General features: G+C 36.7%; 1 protein-coding gene across 1 annotated transcript in view; it reads right to left on the reverse strand.

Annotated features, from left to right (window-relative positions):
* Positions 1–1,092: 1,092 nt before the first annotated feature.
* The window catches only part of Lnx2 (ligand of numb-protein X 2), a 78,975-nt gene continuing 62,198 nt past the window's right edge, over positions 1,093–17,869 (reverse strand). Inside the window, exons 7-11 of the mRNA XM_013027259.1 lie at positions 14,859–14,999; positions 11,238–11,415; positions 8,344–8,575; positions 4,878–5,036; positions 1,093–2,188 (exon numbers count right to left, since the gene is read on the reverse strand). Coding sequence (XP_012882713.1) covers positions 2,053–2,188; positions 4,878–5,036; positions 8,344–8,575; positions 11,238–11,415; positions 14,859–14,999 — 846 coding nt within the window. The 3' untranslated portion in view covers positions 1,093–2,052. The remainder of the gene's footprint in view (positions 2,189–4,877; positions 5,037–8,343; positions 8,576–11,237; positions 11,416–14,858; positions 15,000–17,869) is intronic.

The following is a 17,869-nucleotide window of genomic DNA, read 5'->3' on the forward strand; positions in this document are numbered from 1 at the left end:
ATGTAAGTATTTTTATCTATCACAAAGTAGTGGTTACAGTATTTGTTGATGAATGGCCAATCCCCTGAAGAAAAGACACGTTCTTACAAACTGCTTAAAAAAAAATAACAAAGTTGGTTATAAGATTCTATTTGGGGAGCAGGAAGAAAACTTGTTTTTTGTCAATTAGAATATCAAAGTACTTCAGTATCAAACTGCTTCAAAAGCCAATCACCATGTAACAGTAATATACTGTGTGGGACATTCACTGTATTCTGGCTCCATGTTGACAGTACAGTGTAGCAAAAAGGCTGAACAAATCAGAAGCAATTAATATTGTCAGTTATTTATTCCAAAGATAAACACTTTAAAAAAATCATTATAGCCAGGCGCTGGTGACTCACACCTGTAATCTTAGCTACTCAGGAGGCTGAGATCTGGAGATCGCGGTTCAAAGCCAGCCTGGGCAGGAAGTCTGTGAGACTCTTATCTCCAATAAGCCACTATAAAACCGGAAGTGGCGCTGTGGATCAAGTGTTGAGTGCTCACCTTGAGCTGAAGAGCTGAGGGACAACACCCAGGCCCAGAGTTCAGGCCCCATGACCAAAAAAAAAAAAAAAAAAATCATTTATAAAACTAACTGGAATAATCAGAGGACATGCTACAGATATAATAAACTCCAGAAACTTGGCTGCTAAGTTTGAAAATGAAGTGGTCATGCTTTTATAATATACTGTAGTATTTTGAAATACATTCTGATTATCACTACCACTTATTATTACAGAGGTCACTTGTAAATTAGCTCAGATTCTGAACTAGGTTTCTAAAAGAAACTTTTTCAAGTATGCATAATATTAATAAAGTAAAAACATTTTTTCTTATTCACTTCTTTAAGTGCCATCCAAAGGACAACTTTGTTCAATAAAGGACAGTTTTCAAAAAACTTTTCAAAAATATGAAATACTCTTGCGACCAAGACATTAATATCTAAAACCTACTATTTCAGATTAAAAAAACAAAACAAAAAATAGCATTTCCATCTCTTATTTGAAACAAGTTCTTAAGAAACAAAGTTTTAGAAACAGTTTTCTAAAACACTCAGTAAAGGTTCCTATCTGAATAAAATAATAAGGTTTCTCTTCTCCTACTTGGCTGTGATATATGTGGGTTTAATAGCAATATGGTTTTGATCATCTATTTTAATTGCATAATCACAAAAAACATTTTCAGACAATATTGCTGATAAATATAATACAAACTCTAGAAATATTTTTTTTTTAGCAAAAAATGCCTTCAGAATATTCCTATGTAGCAAAACATTCCTTTGGAAATGAATCTTTAATATTTTGGACTATTGCAATAAATGCAGCTTTACCCTCCAGCTCTAAGTTGTAATTACCACCAAGCTTCTCTGTGCATTGGGTAACATCCTCTGTTTTTCTTTCTATTCTAATAACAGCACATTATTATTATTTTTTTTGAAAAAAAAAACCCCTCTTTAGTGGTGTCAGGTTTGTCTTCATCATTTATGAGTACTGAGAGATTAAAGTAGAAGTAAAACAAACCAGAAAATCACTTTATAAGTAGTATAGAGTTTTGAAATGTTGGCACCAATGAAAAATGAGCAATGTGATACTTCCAGACTTAAGACGTATTCCTTCGAGAAGTTGTTTGTGGCAACGGCAGTAAGCACTATTGCTAGTGGCTGCTCTGACATGGGTCTGGGGGGATATATAATTCACCCTACGATTGAGTCACTGAAAACCAACAGCCACCACTTACCATACCTCAACTGGCTTGGTCACAGTTTGAGCAGCTTCATTCATTACTGTACGTACTCTCAAAGTGTACCACACCAGGGTTAGTGGAAGGATATTTTTGGGCTAACAGAAATGTAGCTAACTTTAGGAGAAAATTTAAATAAACATAAAAGAATGACTTTAGTGGTTTTTGACTCCATGCCTGCCAACTGTGCCAAGGGCTCCTAATAAGCAGAAACACAATGATAACAAAGGTGTTTCTTTCAAAAATCTAAAATGGAAGAAACAAGCCTGGAAACCAGTTTCATAAATGCTATACGAGGCTGCCAGGCCAACAAATGACTGTGAGAGTGACTTTGTTCCTCTGTTCCTTCAACATGGGAACGAGAGCAGAGTGGCTCATGCCCACAGTTGATAGACCGTTTACAGCTACGATCATGTCTCCACATCTGCACAAAGACAAACAGAAAGAGAAGTAGATTGTTATTATTTTAACAGTACTACAGACATTATCCTAACTGTTTAGCCTGAGAATTGATATTTTACTTCTTAATTAACTGTCACCAGGGTATATTATCTACTTTGGGAAACATTTGGAAAAAGTTTCAAGCCTATTCTGGTTCTCCCTTGCCAATCAGGAATAATCTGGTGCTAACTCCTCCAATAGCTGGTAGGGGAATTTCAAAGATATGTAAAATAATTTTCATCTTAGCTTAAGCAAGATATAATTAGGATAATTAACCTGTTCAATTTCTGAAATACCAAACAATGCACTTGGAGGATGTTGGCTCTCATTCTGACCCCAACTTCTTTATTCCTTAGAGTTCTTAGAGTTCACACATTTGGGTGGTCAATTAAACTGAGAATAAGACCTACACTTCCTCTTCCTTCAGCTCTCAATATTCTCCTCTAAGTGGAGTTATTCCAAGTGGATGATGAGTACCTTCCTAGCCTTATAACGTCCCATAATTTATGATTTCTGGTCTTTATAACATGAATGAGTATGCAAATTAATAAACTGAGGCCTGGCTGGTAATTTAGCTAATTGAACAATTAATTTTCTTCATCTTAAAATAGTCTTATAAAATAGAGACTGGTGGAAATGATGCTGTGGCTCAAGTGGTAGAGCATTATTAGCCTTGAGCACAATAAGGCTCAGGGACAGGCTCTAGTTCAAGCCCCAGGACTGGCAAAAAAAAAAAAAAGAGACAAGACACTGGTCTGGAGCATACTTCTTATAACTATATATATATATTTTTTGGTAGGGCCGGGGGAGGGTTGTATTTAGGATTGAACTCAGGGCCTCATGCTGGCTAGGCACATGTTCTACCACTTGAGTCTAGTCCCTTTTGTATTGGTTACTTTTTGAGGTAGGGTCTTGCTTTCTGCCTAGCCAAGCATGGGCTATAATCCTTCTACTTGTACTTTCCCATGTCACGAGAGATTATAGTTATATACCACACCATGACCAACCATTGGCTGTGATAGTGTCTGGGAAATTATTTTTGTCTGTGTTAGCCTCAAGCTATGATTATACATCTTTGCCTCCCAAGGACTATATACTAGAGCCACCATGCCTAGCAGTATTATTTGGACAATACTTTCTCTTAGCAAACAGTGTTAATATTACACTACTGCCACATTCTGTCCAGCATATCTACATTCACATTCTTATTTTTCTCTCTTTTCTTTCATTTTTTCTTTTCTTTTTTGCTGGTTCTGATCTTGAATATATTTACTTTTAAAGAACTAGTTATATCAAAAATTAGGAAGTAAGAATTTACCATCAACTACTTCCTATCTGTTGGTGATAACTTCAATTTGGTCTTCCAGTACTAAGCTCTGAAAAAGAAGGATTTGTCTCCTGGCTAAGCAAGTGCTTGCTGCCCAGTGAGAAGTGACAGACAGCAGAGGGGTTAAAGGCCCGAGCTCTGGAGCCACAATTCTGGTTGAATGCTAGTAAACCAGCTTTAGTTATTTAACCATGAGCAAGATTCTTAGACTTTCTAAGACTCAGTTATCTTGTTTGTAAGACAGGAATAATAACACATCTTATATGGCTGTTAAAAAGATTAAATAGGGCGACATTGTCCAATGAGAAATGTACTTATTACCTGACTTATGTAACTATAACCCCTGTTTATCACCTTTCTAATAATAAAAACAAGGAAAAAAAGATTAAATAATGTATGCCTAGCCTTTAGTACTTGCCTGATATACTGCATATTTATTCAGAAAATATTGATTAGACTTACATACAAGGCACTGCTATGGGGGCTGGGAAGGTGGCTCAGTGGTAAGAGCGCTTGCCTTGCATGCCTGAGGCCCTGGGTTCGATTCCTCAACACCACATAAGCAAAAAGAAAAAAGCCGGAAGTGGCGCTGTGGCTCAAGTGGTAGAGCACTAGCCTTGAGCTAAAGAGCTGAGGGACAGCGCCCAGGCCAAGAGGTCAGGCCCCATGACCGGAACCAAAAAAAAAAAAAAAGGCACTGCTATGGCAGCTAGGGATCTAACAATATCTGCAGCAACATACACTCCCCCATGGAGCTTGCATAAACACAATGGTAGGCAGAGATGTGTGCTGTGGAGGCAAAGAATGTCCTGCTGGTAGGACTGATGTCTGAGCAGTTGTGTGGAAGAATAGCATTTACCATTTACAACGTACCCAAACCAGCGACTTACTTAGTTCTGGTCATTGGATTGAAAAGGAGAGCTTTAAGGGACAAGGTGGTGAAGGTAATGCTTCAGTGTAGATGAGGGGCTGGCATATTTTCTGTATGGTAAGTATTTTAGGCTGTGTGAACTATACATACAGTCTCATGAAAACTAGAGCCTTCTACTGTAGTTTGGAAGCATTCATAGAGGTACATAAAGGAGTGAGTGTGGCTGCTGCTACAAAACTTCACTAATTGTTTTTTGTTTTTGTTTTTGACACAGTCAAAAAAAAATGTGTCCCAGGCTGGCTTGAAACGCAAATATCCGGACTCAGCCTCCTCAGTACTGGGATTAGAGCTGAGTGCCACCTACTTGGAAATATAACTTTATTTACAAGACAGCGGGATAGATTGTTGATCCCTGAGGGCTAGATCTTATAGAACATAATGAACACATACATTGTTAAGGAAAACAAGACTTACTTTAACCTTCCATCATAGTAAGCAGGAGTTCCTAGAACAATGGTTTTGATGAAGAAAGGCTGATTGGTGTGATTCTCTTCATATCCACCAACAATACTAAAGCCCCAGCTTCCCAAATAGCTTCTTCGTAGCACTATATCATGGCAGCTGTGGAGGGCGCTGTGAAAAAAAATCACAAATATAAATGCACATGAAGGCTTTCATAGCCTGTTCACCTTTGCCATAAGTTCTACAACATGGTATATTTACCACTCCTGGAAAAAACAAAGCTATTTTATTTCCTAGTCATGATATTAACTTTTTTGGTGCTAAGGATTGCACTCAGGGCCTAAGTTCATGCTAGACAAATGCTCTATCACTGAGCTACACCACACCCTGACTGTTATATTTTGACAACTCCATTTTGTAGTATAGATGCAGTCCGAGGTAGACCCAGTTTCTCCAGCATTCCGAGTCTGCTCTTCCCAGGGGAAGACATGCATATACATGTATGCAGAAAATAAGCTTAAGTAAGCTTGGTTATAGAACTATACCTCAGAAATGTTTACAGAAGATTATGTGATGATATTCACTCACAGTCAACATTCTCATTTCCAATAATCATCTGTGCCTATAAGAACAGATACACAGTGTATGAAAAGGTCTAGAATTGTGGCTCTCAGCATTCAAATGAAAGAAGACTATGACCAGTAGTGTAGCTTCTGAGTAGCATAGTCAGAGGGCTGGGGATGCAGTTCACACTAGCACACAGAGGCCCCAGGATGGACAAAAAAAAAAAAAAAAGTAGATAATTTTCTCTTACTTTGGAAAGTATATTTTCCAAAGGATGTGACCTTAATTTACAAGAAGAGCTATTTGTTGTTCTTTCTTCCTTCACTTAGTATGGTTCACTTTAGGGTGTTTTAATGACCAAAATAGGAAACTCAAGTCTAGAGAACACTTATATAAACAACATGTTTTTTTCTTTGCACAGACACTGAGATGCTACAGTTGAAATGTTGAAAGGAAGAAAATAATCTTACACTTCCACAAAATATGGATTTGGGAATAAGCAGTAAGTCAGTGCTTAAAAAAAGTGATATAAAAAGTCAATCTTCATACATCTTTTTTTCCCCTTTTATTTCTTTTTGATGACACTGGGCTTTGAACTTAGAATCTCACAGTTGTACTGAACCATGACTTCAACCCTCATTTTCACTGGATATTTTTAGGACTGAGTCTCATTTCCTGTTTGCCTTCATCCTTGAGCTGTGATCTGCCTACTTTTAGGTTTCCTGTTATCACCAAGATCACAGGCATAAGCCATCACAGCCAGTTTCCCTTCAGGAAGACAGATTCTCACAGCCTTTTCTGCCTGGGTTGGCCTCATAGTGATTTGCTTGGGACAACAGGCAGACACCACTGCACCCAGTTATCGGTCTTGAAAATCTTTTTGCCTTGGCTGTTCTAGGCAGCCTCTCAAGTATTTAGGATTATAAGGATTGAGCCATTTATTTTCTATTTCATAGAATAAATATTTTAGAAAATATATAGAATATATTTCATAGAAAATATATTTTAGGAGATATCTTATATATTTTATAGAAAATGTTTTTCAGAGTAAAGAAGTACCTTTTATTAAGTGAAATCAGATCTACCAACATCAAATGTAAGGTTTCTTGTTTTTAATCCATAAAAATGATTTCTTAAAGTTGTTGTAAAGTGATATACAACAGTCAGAACTTGTAATTTCTTAGCTCATTGATAGGATAAGATGTTTAGAGATGGACTAGAGCAAGGTCCTATGTACACAGGAGGCCAAGTAATGTTGTATGCAAATTTACATGCAACAGAGCCCTCCATGAATCTTCAATAATGGCCTTTGTTGGCAGATATTCTTTCAGCACAGGTTGGCTCAAAAATAGATTTGACTAATAAGCACATATTTCTCTTCTAATGCCTTTCTTACAGTGCTTGGCATATCAGAAAATGCTAAGTAAAAAAGACATGCATGTGTAGACTTCAAGACAAGGCTGGGAGAACAGATGAGGGCAGTTAATGGAAATACCAGCCCCACAGATTTCTCCAGGAGGTTGCTACATAAACAGAGGGACAAAGGCTGATGAGCTCATGGGCGTAGGACAGCATAGGTGGCAGGCTGTGCACCCACAGGTCCTGTCATCCTAGATTTACATAGCCACTCAGGAATCCGATTGAGAACTGAGCAAGATAAATGAGGCTCCCTCGGAACTCTCAATTTTAGGAACTCTGAAGGAGTTTAACAACCATTTGAATCATGCTTACCTTTCAATAGAAAAAGGAGTAATCAGTTTTGATGCAAAGCATAAATGTATAGCAATTAAATATTCTTTGTTACCAAAAATCTGTCCACAACGTCCTTTTATATCTGTAAGTCATGAATGTTGGTATGGCTTTAAGGCTTTAGTTGTCAAGTTAGGTTACCAACAAATGAAGTCTAATAGTACCTTGCTTTATTCTGCTATTTTTATGTGAAAGTACTTTATAAACCACAAAATGATATTCAATTATATCATAAAACAATTACAAAAACTTATTCCATATGAATCAGAAGGCTGTTTATTTTTATTTTATTTTTTATATTTATTCTTATTCTAAAGAACAGTAATTTTCCTACTTGGTAAGAGTTAAAATGTTTCACTATAGTTTTAGGATTTTTATACAGAGGACATTATAAACTGATTTAGAAACTAATGATGGAAATATAAACTCTTCCTATTTCAGTACCAAGTAACAACTGAATGATAGGAAAGTGCCTTTAAAAAGACTACTGGGTTGTGGCACAGCCCAGACATTGGATTATTATTTTTTTAAATCACATGCATGTGAAGGTCAAACAGAGATCAGAATGGATGTTGATAAGTGACAGCTTTACTTAGTAATGAGAAGAACATCCAATCTAACATCTAATCAACTTAAGATCCTTAGTACAAATGGGAAGAAATACTTTCTTCATTTTAACAAACAGAAACAGATACAAGGTTTTGGATTTCTTTTCTTTCTTTCTTTGTCTGTTTTTTAGCTAGTTCTTGTTATTAAATGACTTTCTTAAATGTCATTAAATTTTTTCATGTTTTTTTTTTGCTGGTCCTGAGGCTTGAACTCAGGGCCTGGGTGTCTCTGAGCTTTGTGTTCAAGGCTAGTGCCACATAGCTCCTTCTGGCCTTCTCTGAGTAGTTTATTAGAGATAAGTCTCAAGACTTTCCTGACCAAGCTGGCTTTGAACCATGATCCTTAGATCTTGCCTCCTGAGTTGCTAAGATTACAGGTGTGAGGTACATATACCTGGCTGAAAAATCACCATTTAAAAAAAAGAATCTGATTTAATAATAGTACTTCATCTAATTAAAGTCTTTTGTTCCCTACTGGGTATGTTAACTATTTTACACACAGATAGAGATTGCAAATATGATTATTACATAAAACAACAAAAAAAATCGATCAGTACCTTGGGAGTCCAAGCCACATGACCCATGATGGAGACCAGCTGGCATCATACTCATTCTCACTGAAAACACTTGGCTGCTCTTCTGAGGTTTGAGTTGTCTCCTCGACAACCTGGACCTCCAATGCTTTGAGGGCGACAGCTGGGGAGGCAGCACTGGCCTTCAGCATAGCCACAGCCTCACTGTGACTTAGATTGGTCAAGTCAATACCATTGATATTCAGCAATACATCACCTGTTCCAATAAAGAAACAAAAAATATGATCCTGGCCACCAAGTGGTTATTTCCCTATAAATATTGTAAACTGTTGTAAATGGATCAACAACTGTTAGTTCTGATTATTCAAAAAAAGTAAACAATTATTATTTATTTCTTTATAATTTTTGTAATAGTGGGGACAAGTCTAAATCATGTAACACATTCCAAAATAATTCCAAAATTCAGAATAATGTCATAATATAGAAGTGTGGCTTGAGGCACATTGATAAAGCTGGAAACTTAGATCTTTAGCCTCAGTTCAGTTGAGCACAGGCCCTGGGCACATTCATTTTTCTTATTCAAGTTTCAGAGTTCTTTCTAATTCAATAATGATGCGACCCCCTTTACTTTTGGAAATAGATTCTATTTTATATTTGTACAATTATATACATCAAGACAGCCCTGCAGAGTTCACTCAGGGCAAACATAACAGAATACGTACAGAGAAACAACCTTGAGCCACACAATAAAATGAAACTTGTGATTTAAAAAGCTTCCTTTGCTACAGGGAAGAAAAAAATGTGTATTGTTCGCCCAAGCAATATAATGAAGAAGGGAGTGGAGGTTAGATAAAAGGTTAGGAAAGGACATTGTGCTACAAAATCTATAGAAAACCCACTCTTCCACTTTTTCACCTATTTTACAGATTATTAAAGGGAAAGATTCTCATTATAGAAACCTTCAGAGAAAAAACCAGTTGGGTACAGGTTTTTATTTGACATGTGTTTACTTCTCTAGTAGTAGAATCTCCGGATCATATGGTTTAATTCTTTGAAAAACTGACAAACTAAACAGTTACATTATTGCATATTTCTATCAGAATCTTACTTTCTTGTTAACATTTGTTATTGTCTCTCTTTCTATGGGCACTCTAGTGTGTGGGTTGGTAACTCTCTGTAATTTTGATTTGCATTTCCCTAATTATCAATGATATTGAATAGCTTTCTCAGAGATTTTCTGCAATTTTTTTTTTTTGCCTTTGTAGAAATGCCTACTGATTCTTTGTCCATCTTTAAGCTGGGCTATCTGTGGTTTTTATTGAGGTATAAGAGTTCTTTATAAATTCTAGATACAAGACAGATGGTTTGCAAATATTTTCTTTTATTCTGTGGGTTATATCCTAATGCCTTTTTGGTGAAAACTTTTTCAAGACAAGCATTTTCAATTTCCATAAAGTCCAGTTTATCTATTGTTTTATTACTTTTGCTTTTAGTGTAATATTTAAGAAATCCATGCCTAATTATAGGTTTTGAGAATTTACACCTGCATTTTCTTCTAAGATGTTTATCCTCTTACATATTTGTCTTGAAGCCATTATGGTAGGAGATACAGGTCTAACTTTATCCTTGGAAAAGTAGCTTTAATGCTCATTTTTCTCTTTATATGAACGGACTAAGTCAATAAATACTATTTTTAATCATAGTAATAATGCTTAATTGTACCCTTCCTACCTATGTACTCTTTCTACCTATCAAGAAGGAATGCAAAACAGTAAATGAATTTACGCCTAAAGTTAATTTTGTCCTTTACCTCCTAAGTCCCATTCTACATAGATACTTTATTTTAATCAACATTTTGTATTTTAGTGAGCTGGGCCTTCAGAGTATCTACCACAATGCTGAAAGCCTAAGTCTCTTAAATCTCTTCCAAGACAAAAACAAATCAACATTGTGAATAAATGTTAGCAAATTCTGGAACCATCATCAAGGCTCAGCAATTTTCTTTTACCTTGGGCATTTTTCTAACCTTTTATAAAGACATTATATGCTCATATACAAGGATAATGTAACATTAAAAAAAAACTCTAAAAGTCATCCTTAGGCTGGGCCCCCATGGCTCACGCCTGTAACTCTAGCTACTCAGGAGGCTGAAATCTGAAGATTGCAATTCAAAGTCAGCCCAGGAAGGAAAGTCTGAGACTCTTATCTACAATTAATCACTAAAATGCTCTAAGTAAAACTGTGGCTTAACTGGTAGAGTAGTAGTCTTGAACAAAAAAGTTCAAGGGCAGTGCCCAGTCCCTCAGTCCTGAGTTTAAGGCCCCAGATTGGCACAGACACAGAGACACACATAATGTTTAACAGGAAACTTTATAATACTCTTATTTTATTTTACTTGCTGATTCTGGGGCTTGAACTCAGGGTCTGGGGGTTGTACCTGAGCTTTTGTGCTCAAAGCTAGTGTTCTACCACTACAGCCATAGCTCCACTTCTGGCTTTTTGTACTTAACTGGAGATAAGAATCTTTCAGATGTTTCCTTCCTGAAGCTGGATTTGAACTGTGATCCTTATATCTCAGCTTTTTGAGTATCTAGGATTATAGGCATGAGCCACTAGTGCTTGACATATTCTATTAAAAATATTTTTAAAAGTGTTTAATTCAGGGATAAGAAATGGTGGAACTGTTGGGGCTAGGGAGGTGGCTCAAGTGGTAGAGCGCTTGCCTTGCATGCCTGAGGCCCTGGGTTCGATTCCTCAGCACCACATAAGCAAAAATGAAAAAAGCTGGAAGTGGTGCTGTGGCTCAAGCGCTAGCCTTGAGCTGAAGAGCTGAGGGACAGCGCCCAGGCCCAGAGTTCAGGCCCTAGACCAGGCCCCAAAAATAAATAAATAAATAAATGGTGGAACTGTTCTCTTACCTCTCTTGATCCTGCCATCTCGTGCGAGACAGCCATGAGGTGGCACGCTGGTCACAAAGATGGGCAGTTCGCCACTCTTACTTCCTCTGCCTCCAGCAACAGTCATTCCGAGAGACTCGTGTGGCTCCTTCTTTATAGTAATATGTTTTTCTTGGCATGTAACACACTGAGTTAGATCCTAAAATATGAGAGAAAAAATAGATAATAATATATAGCTAAGATAAAAACAGCTTAAACCAAGGTGGTAACTAATATGGCATTTATTTATTTATTTATTTTTGGGTCCGGTCATGGGGCCTGAACTCTGGGCCTGGGCGCTGTCCCTCAGCTCTTCAGCTCAAGGCTAGTGCTCTACCGCTTGAGCCACAGCACCACTTCCGGCTTTTTTCTTTTTTTGCTTATGTGGTGCTGAGGAATCAAACCCAGGGCCTCAGGCATGCAAGGCAAGCGCTCTACCACTGAGCCACCTTCCCAGCCCCTAATATAGCATTTATAAAGTGATTTTTTTCCACACTTTATTGACCAAACAGTTCTTAATAGGTATGTATACTGTGTATCAATGTCAACTTTGAACTACCATATTTTTTATAACTATGCACTGTTGACATAAGGAAGTCAAAGTCAAAGCTAAAATAAACATACCATTTTTATAATCACCTTGAGTATCAAGATATAACCAATACTGTAAGAGTAATGCTTTTGAGGTACAAGATTCTAAAGTCAATTAATTTTACTTCTATCTTCTACAATTCTCTGAAAGAAAAGTTGACAGAATTGTACCAAAGTAAAATGTTAGGTAGATTGTGCTGACTGCCAGAAAAGCTGGAGCCCTCTGTTCTAATTCTTCTTGACAGGGACTGCAGAGTGCTCCATCATGAAGCATGTGCAAGTCTCCCCTCAAGACTTTCATGAAAAGCTAAAAGGTATGAAAGATCCAAAGTCTTAAAAAAGTCATAGATAGGGAAATAAATTCCCAACAAACTAGTGATCTTGTATAAAAACGACTTGCACTGACATTTGTTAGTCTGACATGATACTGTGGACACTCCAGTAAGAATTTGAAACATCAGTTTTCTTTGGACTTAGAATTCAGTAACAAATAGGGTATTCATAGACCCTATCAATAATTAACATGTATTAGTGCTAGCATGTGCAAAGCTAACAGCCTACATGCATTATTTCACTTAATGATCATTGCAGTGCTAAAAAAGTAAACATCTTACAGATGACAAAACAAGCTCAGAGAGGTTGTGTACCCTGTGAACTTAAACATGAAAAGAGTACACTTTATGCATTAATAAGCATCTATCTTTTGTGTGTATTCATATTGTGTATGCACATGTATAGACTGTATTGTGTACACTTGCACTCCATGAGTATTATCCCACTCACTATATAAGTGGAAGCTAGCAGTTCCAAAGATTTTAACACTTACATGAATTATATTTACAGAACTATAACAATGTCTTAAATGCTATTAGTTTAAAAAGCTGACATGTCCTTAACTGTTAGTAAGAGTATTTATTAAATCTCTGGAGTGGGCTATGGAATTCTAAGTCCAGGTGCCTCTTCCAGACTTAATCCATTTCCACTTGAAATTTTATCAAACGATCTTTGCGTAATAGCAGCAAAATATTCCTAAAGAATGTTCTAACTTGTCAAACTTGTCAAGCAAACTTGTCAACATCTTCAGGTAGTCTTGTATCTAAAGCTATGACATTTTAAAAAATTAATATTGGACAAACATGTTTGTCTTTACTATGAAAACAACTCCAAGACATTCAGCCTTGAGTTAATATTTAGGTAGTTTTGGCCCTTAGTCAGTCATTTAGGGGAGGTTGTTTTATTACTCTCATTGGTAGAATTATATACATTTTCCCGTAGGAACTAACCAAATTTCAAAAATTATACTCAATATGCTTTCTAAGGGTTCTCTAAATATTTATCCAACCAGCCACTGAGAGGTTTGGTGATAGACTAATATACTTTAACTTTTCATAATGATTATAACCCATTTGCCCAGGTTATTTTGGTAGGTTTGTATGTGTTTGTTTTTCCTAGGAGATCTTTGTCTTATATCAGGATTTGATATTACAAATATAATCTGTTAGTAACAAACAGCTAAAGTACCATATTCTATTTCCATGTGGTTGTTCTAGTTAGAACACTTAGAGCAAATTTGAGAATGTTCTTTTCCAAAAACATTGCCAAATAAAGAAGGTTAATAAGCAAAGTTATGACAGAAATAAATACACAGTACCAAGACAAATTAACTTTCAAATGAAACAGTTCTTTATATGAATGTTAGAAGATTAAGAATAATTTTAAAATTGCCTTAAAACGGCAATGTCAGATCTGCCTCAAATTACTGTAGAATTCAATGACATACAAGCTTTAATTACCAACTTTTCCCATACATTACAATCTTGTGAATGTGTGTGTATGTGTATGTAAAGCAAGGACTAGCAATATGAAAAAACTTCTCAAAATTCCTTTGCAAAACAGTAATTCCTTTCACATAATCATCATTACAAAGGGAAAATTATAGGCTTCCTTCATACAATTTTGCTTTTGCTCAGAAGTGAGAACAAATGTCTGTGCTTATAATTTTCTCTTAAGTGTTAACTAAACCATAAGACAATGAAGACATCTGTACTTAGCTTGGAAAAACTGAAAAAGTTGATGGGCCAAAATACTTTTCTTTCAGCAATGCTTTCTTAGTGTCAATAGCAGATTCTGAAGAATCATTCTCTCAAATGTTGAGCTAAAATTTAAAAGCTACATTAGCACACAGGAACTGTCTATAGATTTTAAGCAGACCAATAAATATGTTTTTGTTAGGTCAAGTACTTTAACTTCACAAGAGTGACTTTGGAAGCCCATATTTGCCTTGCATTTTAGATTTTGGGTAAGCATCGCATCATTGTTTTAAAATGGAAGCTGAGTTCAAATGCAGAATCAAACGAAGTAAATGATACTCAAAACTTTAGTTGTGTAATGCAAGTGACACAATGTCCAAATTCTCAGCTAAATGATACCAGTGACTGCTGATGTTCAGGAAGCAGATGGGGACATCAATGACTTTCAGGCAATATTCACCTAAGCTGCAACATAAAAACACGGGCTATACTGTGTCCATCAAAGTTTATGACTCCTGTGTTAACATTCTATTTCTATTATTGCTGTCTACAAAAATGCTCAACAGCTAAATATAGACTTGTCAATAATTATTTGCATGATGCTTTTTCAATCATATATCTAATGTTTACAGTAAGCATTCAGAGATAAATCCTACTTACAGGTGGCAATAAAACTGATTTTTCTGAAAGATTATAAACTTTTTGTTTGCTTGACAAAGGATTCCTTCCTGCCAAAAATTATCTCTAGTAGCTGAGGGACTAAGAAAGTGAAGTTACTCTCTAATGGAGAAAGCACATTTTACATCTGGAATATTTACATTACACTTGTCCAAGAGAATGACAATGCATATTTAAATCTTAAAAAGAGAAATCTTTATATTGAGATATGACTGGCAGGCAAAAAACCTTCATTTAAATTTCATAAGCTTGCAGCAATGATCCTTAGAATGACAGAAATTCCTTTTGTTTTTTAAATCCTCACCTTATGTGAACTTGGTCTGCTGTGGGAGGGCAGCTGTGGATGGTGCTGGCTGCTATTATGAGTTCCTGCTTCCCGGGTGGAGTTGCCAGGCTGGGGTTTCACTGGCCTAGCAATAGTTAAGCTCACCCGCTCTCCACTGGCCTGGAGAAAACACACATGTATTACCACCTGTTATGAATGACGTTTGTCATTTTAAAGACCTCATGCAGGATAATTTTCTATGCACTTCTCAATCACTGTACCTGGGCCTCACCTGTGCAGTGACTGTACCTGGTGGTAAGGAGGAGGGACGTTTATTAGCTAACAAACTCAAACTTCTGGGAAACACACACATATACACAAACACATATCCTTAAGCATTAAGATATTTTAGAAGTTCAGATTATCATTTGAAAGAGGCCAGTTACCTATCTAATTTGTAAACCAATTCACATGTTAAGATTGAAAAATTAATTAACTTCTAAAAGTTACTTTGTCTTCTTTTTTGGTTGATCGTGGGCCTAAACTCTGGGCCTGTTCACTGTCCTTGAGCTCTTCAGCTCAAGGCTAGCAATCTACTACTTGAGCCACAGCACCACTTCTGGCTTTTTCTGCTTAGGTGGTGCTGAGGAATCGGACCAAGGGCCTCATGCATGCAATCTACCATTGAGCCACCTTCCCAGGCCTCCCTCACACACTCTCTGGCCCTCCACCCCCAACCACACCGGCCTTTTTTTTTGTCAGTCCTGGGGCTTGTCCCTCAGCAATTCAGCTCAAGGTTAGCACTCTACCACTTGAGCCACAGTGCCACTTCTAGTTTTCTGGTGGCTGACTGGAGAAAAGAGTCTTACAGACTTTCCCACCCAGGCTGGCTCTGAACTTTGGTCCTCAGATCTCAGCCTCCTGAGTAGCTAGGATTACGGGCATGAGACATCGGTGACCGGCTTGTCCTTATTTTAAAAAGTACAGCTCAGACTTACTTGGTGTTTACTCTTGGTCATGACAATTCTCAATTTTATTATTATTCCTATGAGAAATGATGACAGCCTGCTTTCAGGAATTAGGGTACAAAGTAGAAACTTTTCCTATGATTAAAGTCAATAATGTTAAGAAATCATTTCATTTCCAACACTCAAATTGAAAATTCCACGGTAATACTATTATAAGTCATTTGCAATTAAAGCATTTTATTAAACTAGTTTCAGACAAGTTCTTAAAAAATAACTGAAGGAATAACATTCAGCTGATATCTCCAGGCAGGGAGAGTTGCTCCATAGGGTGAATGCTGGCCTTGGGACATGCATCAATTGGTAGAGCACCTACTAGCATATGGGAAGTCCTGGGCTCAATCCCCAAGGACCCTGAAGGGTAAATGCCAAGGCAGACTTGTTCAGAACCTTGATATTTATAATCCTAAAATTCAAGACTAGTGGACTATACTGTGTGGTTCTGTGATTTTTATTTTAATATACAGACTCATTTTCATTATTGCTTCATATCTTATAACCAAAGTCAGTATTTTAATTAGAAAGCTGTTTACAGAAACCAGTCAATTGAAGCCAATTCTTGTGCTTGAAAGACAAAATTCTGTGTGTATGATAGAAGTGTACATTTAGAACTTAAAATGATGGGGCCAGGTGCTGGTGGCTCAGGCCTGTAATCCTAGCAGGAGGCAAAGACCTGAGGATGGCGGTTCAAAGCCAGCCTGAACAAGAAAGTCTGTGAGATTGTTATCTCCAATTAACTCCCAGAAAATCAGAAGAGCAGTTGTGGCTCAAAGTGGTACAGCACTAGTCTTGAGCAAAGGAGCTCAGGGAGGCACTCTGGCACTGAGTTCCACTCCATAACAGACAAGAAACAAAACAAAACAAAAAACTAACGAACAAGAAAAAACATTTAAATAATGGGCCAACATTGGGTTTAGGTAATTTTTAAAGACTTAGGGTTTAGCACAGCAAGACTTATTTAAATCAAGATTTAGAAAATGTAAGGATGTTCAAGTAACAACTGCTAAATATACTTGTCAATCACATTATGATTGTCAACCACATCATGCTTCTTTGTGTGTTTCATGGTATTGGGGCTTGAACTCAGGGCCTCACCCTTTTCCCTCAGCTTTTTCATTCATAGCTGCTACTCTACCAATTTGCGCTACACTTCCAGTTTTGGCTTTTTGATGGTTAATTGGGGATAAAGCCTTGTAAATTTGTCTGCCTGGGCTGGCTTTAAACCTCTATCCTTCGATCTCAGCCACCTGAGTAGGTAGGATTAGAGGGGTGAGCCACTGGAACCCAGACCCAGGCATACTCAGTTCTTGAGTGAGTGGCATGCCTTGCTGTTGGGAATACAAATTTGTATCCTCTTTCTGGAGTAAAGTTTAGCAAAATACCTTAAACTTGATAACAAAACATGAAAGACTATCAACAGAGGAGTGACGAAATAAATAAATACTTTCATATACATGTTTACAACATAGCATTGACAAAGGTAGAGATACAAACCTAGAATTTATAAGATCAGTACATGTATTAAGGATTTGTGTCCACAGGTACACATAGAAGTGTTTCAAATGGTGTTCTCTAAAATCTTAACATTGATATTGTGGAGTGCTTAGATTGAACTCTATTTTTCTTCTTTATTTACTGTAAATTTTCATTATTCTCCTTTTTAGACATTTTTTTAATAATCCAGAAGCAATTAAGACTGAATTTTGAACAATTTCACTTACGTAATGTTAATGGAAAATTGTAACACAAAATATAAGGCAACTATTTTAAAAACTGGCATACAGACTCTAAGTTGTGGTCGGACCATATATAATGAAGCATATTAACATGAACTCCAAGAATTGGAAACAAGAGATTCTTACTCTGTCCTGCAAGCACTTCTTCCTTTTCTTTTCTTTTTTAGTTGTCTGCACCTTTTGTCTTGTATATAAGTTTATTGGATCCATGAAAGGGAAAGGGAATCATAGACACAGCAAGACAAAGGGTGAACTAACGCAACAATGAACCTGACACTATGTTGGAAAT

The sequence above is a fragment of the Dipodomys ordii genome, unplaced genomic scaffold (genome assembly GCF_000151885.1).
Source record: "Dipodomys ordii isolate 6190 unplaced genomic scaffold, Dord_2.0 Scaffold102, whole genome shotgun sequence".
Lineage (NCBI taxonomy): Eukaryota > Metazoa > Chordata > Mammalia > Rodentia > Heteromyidae > Dipodomys > Dipodomys ordii.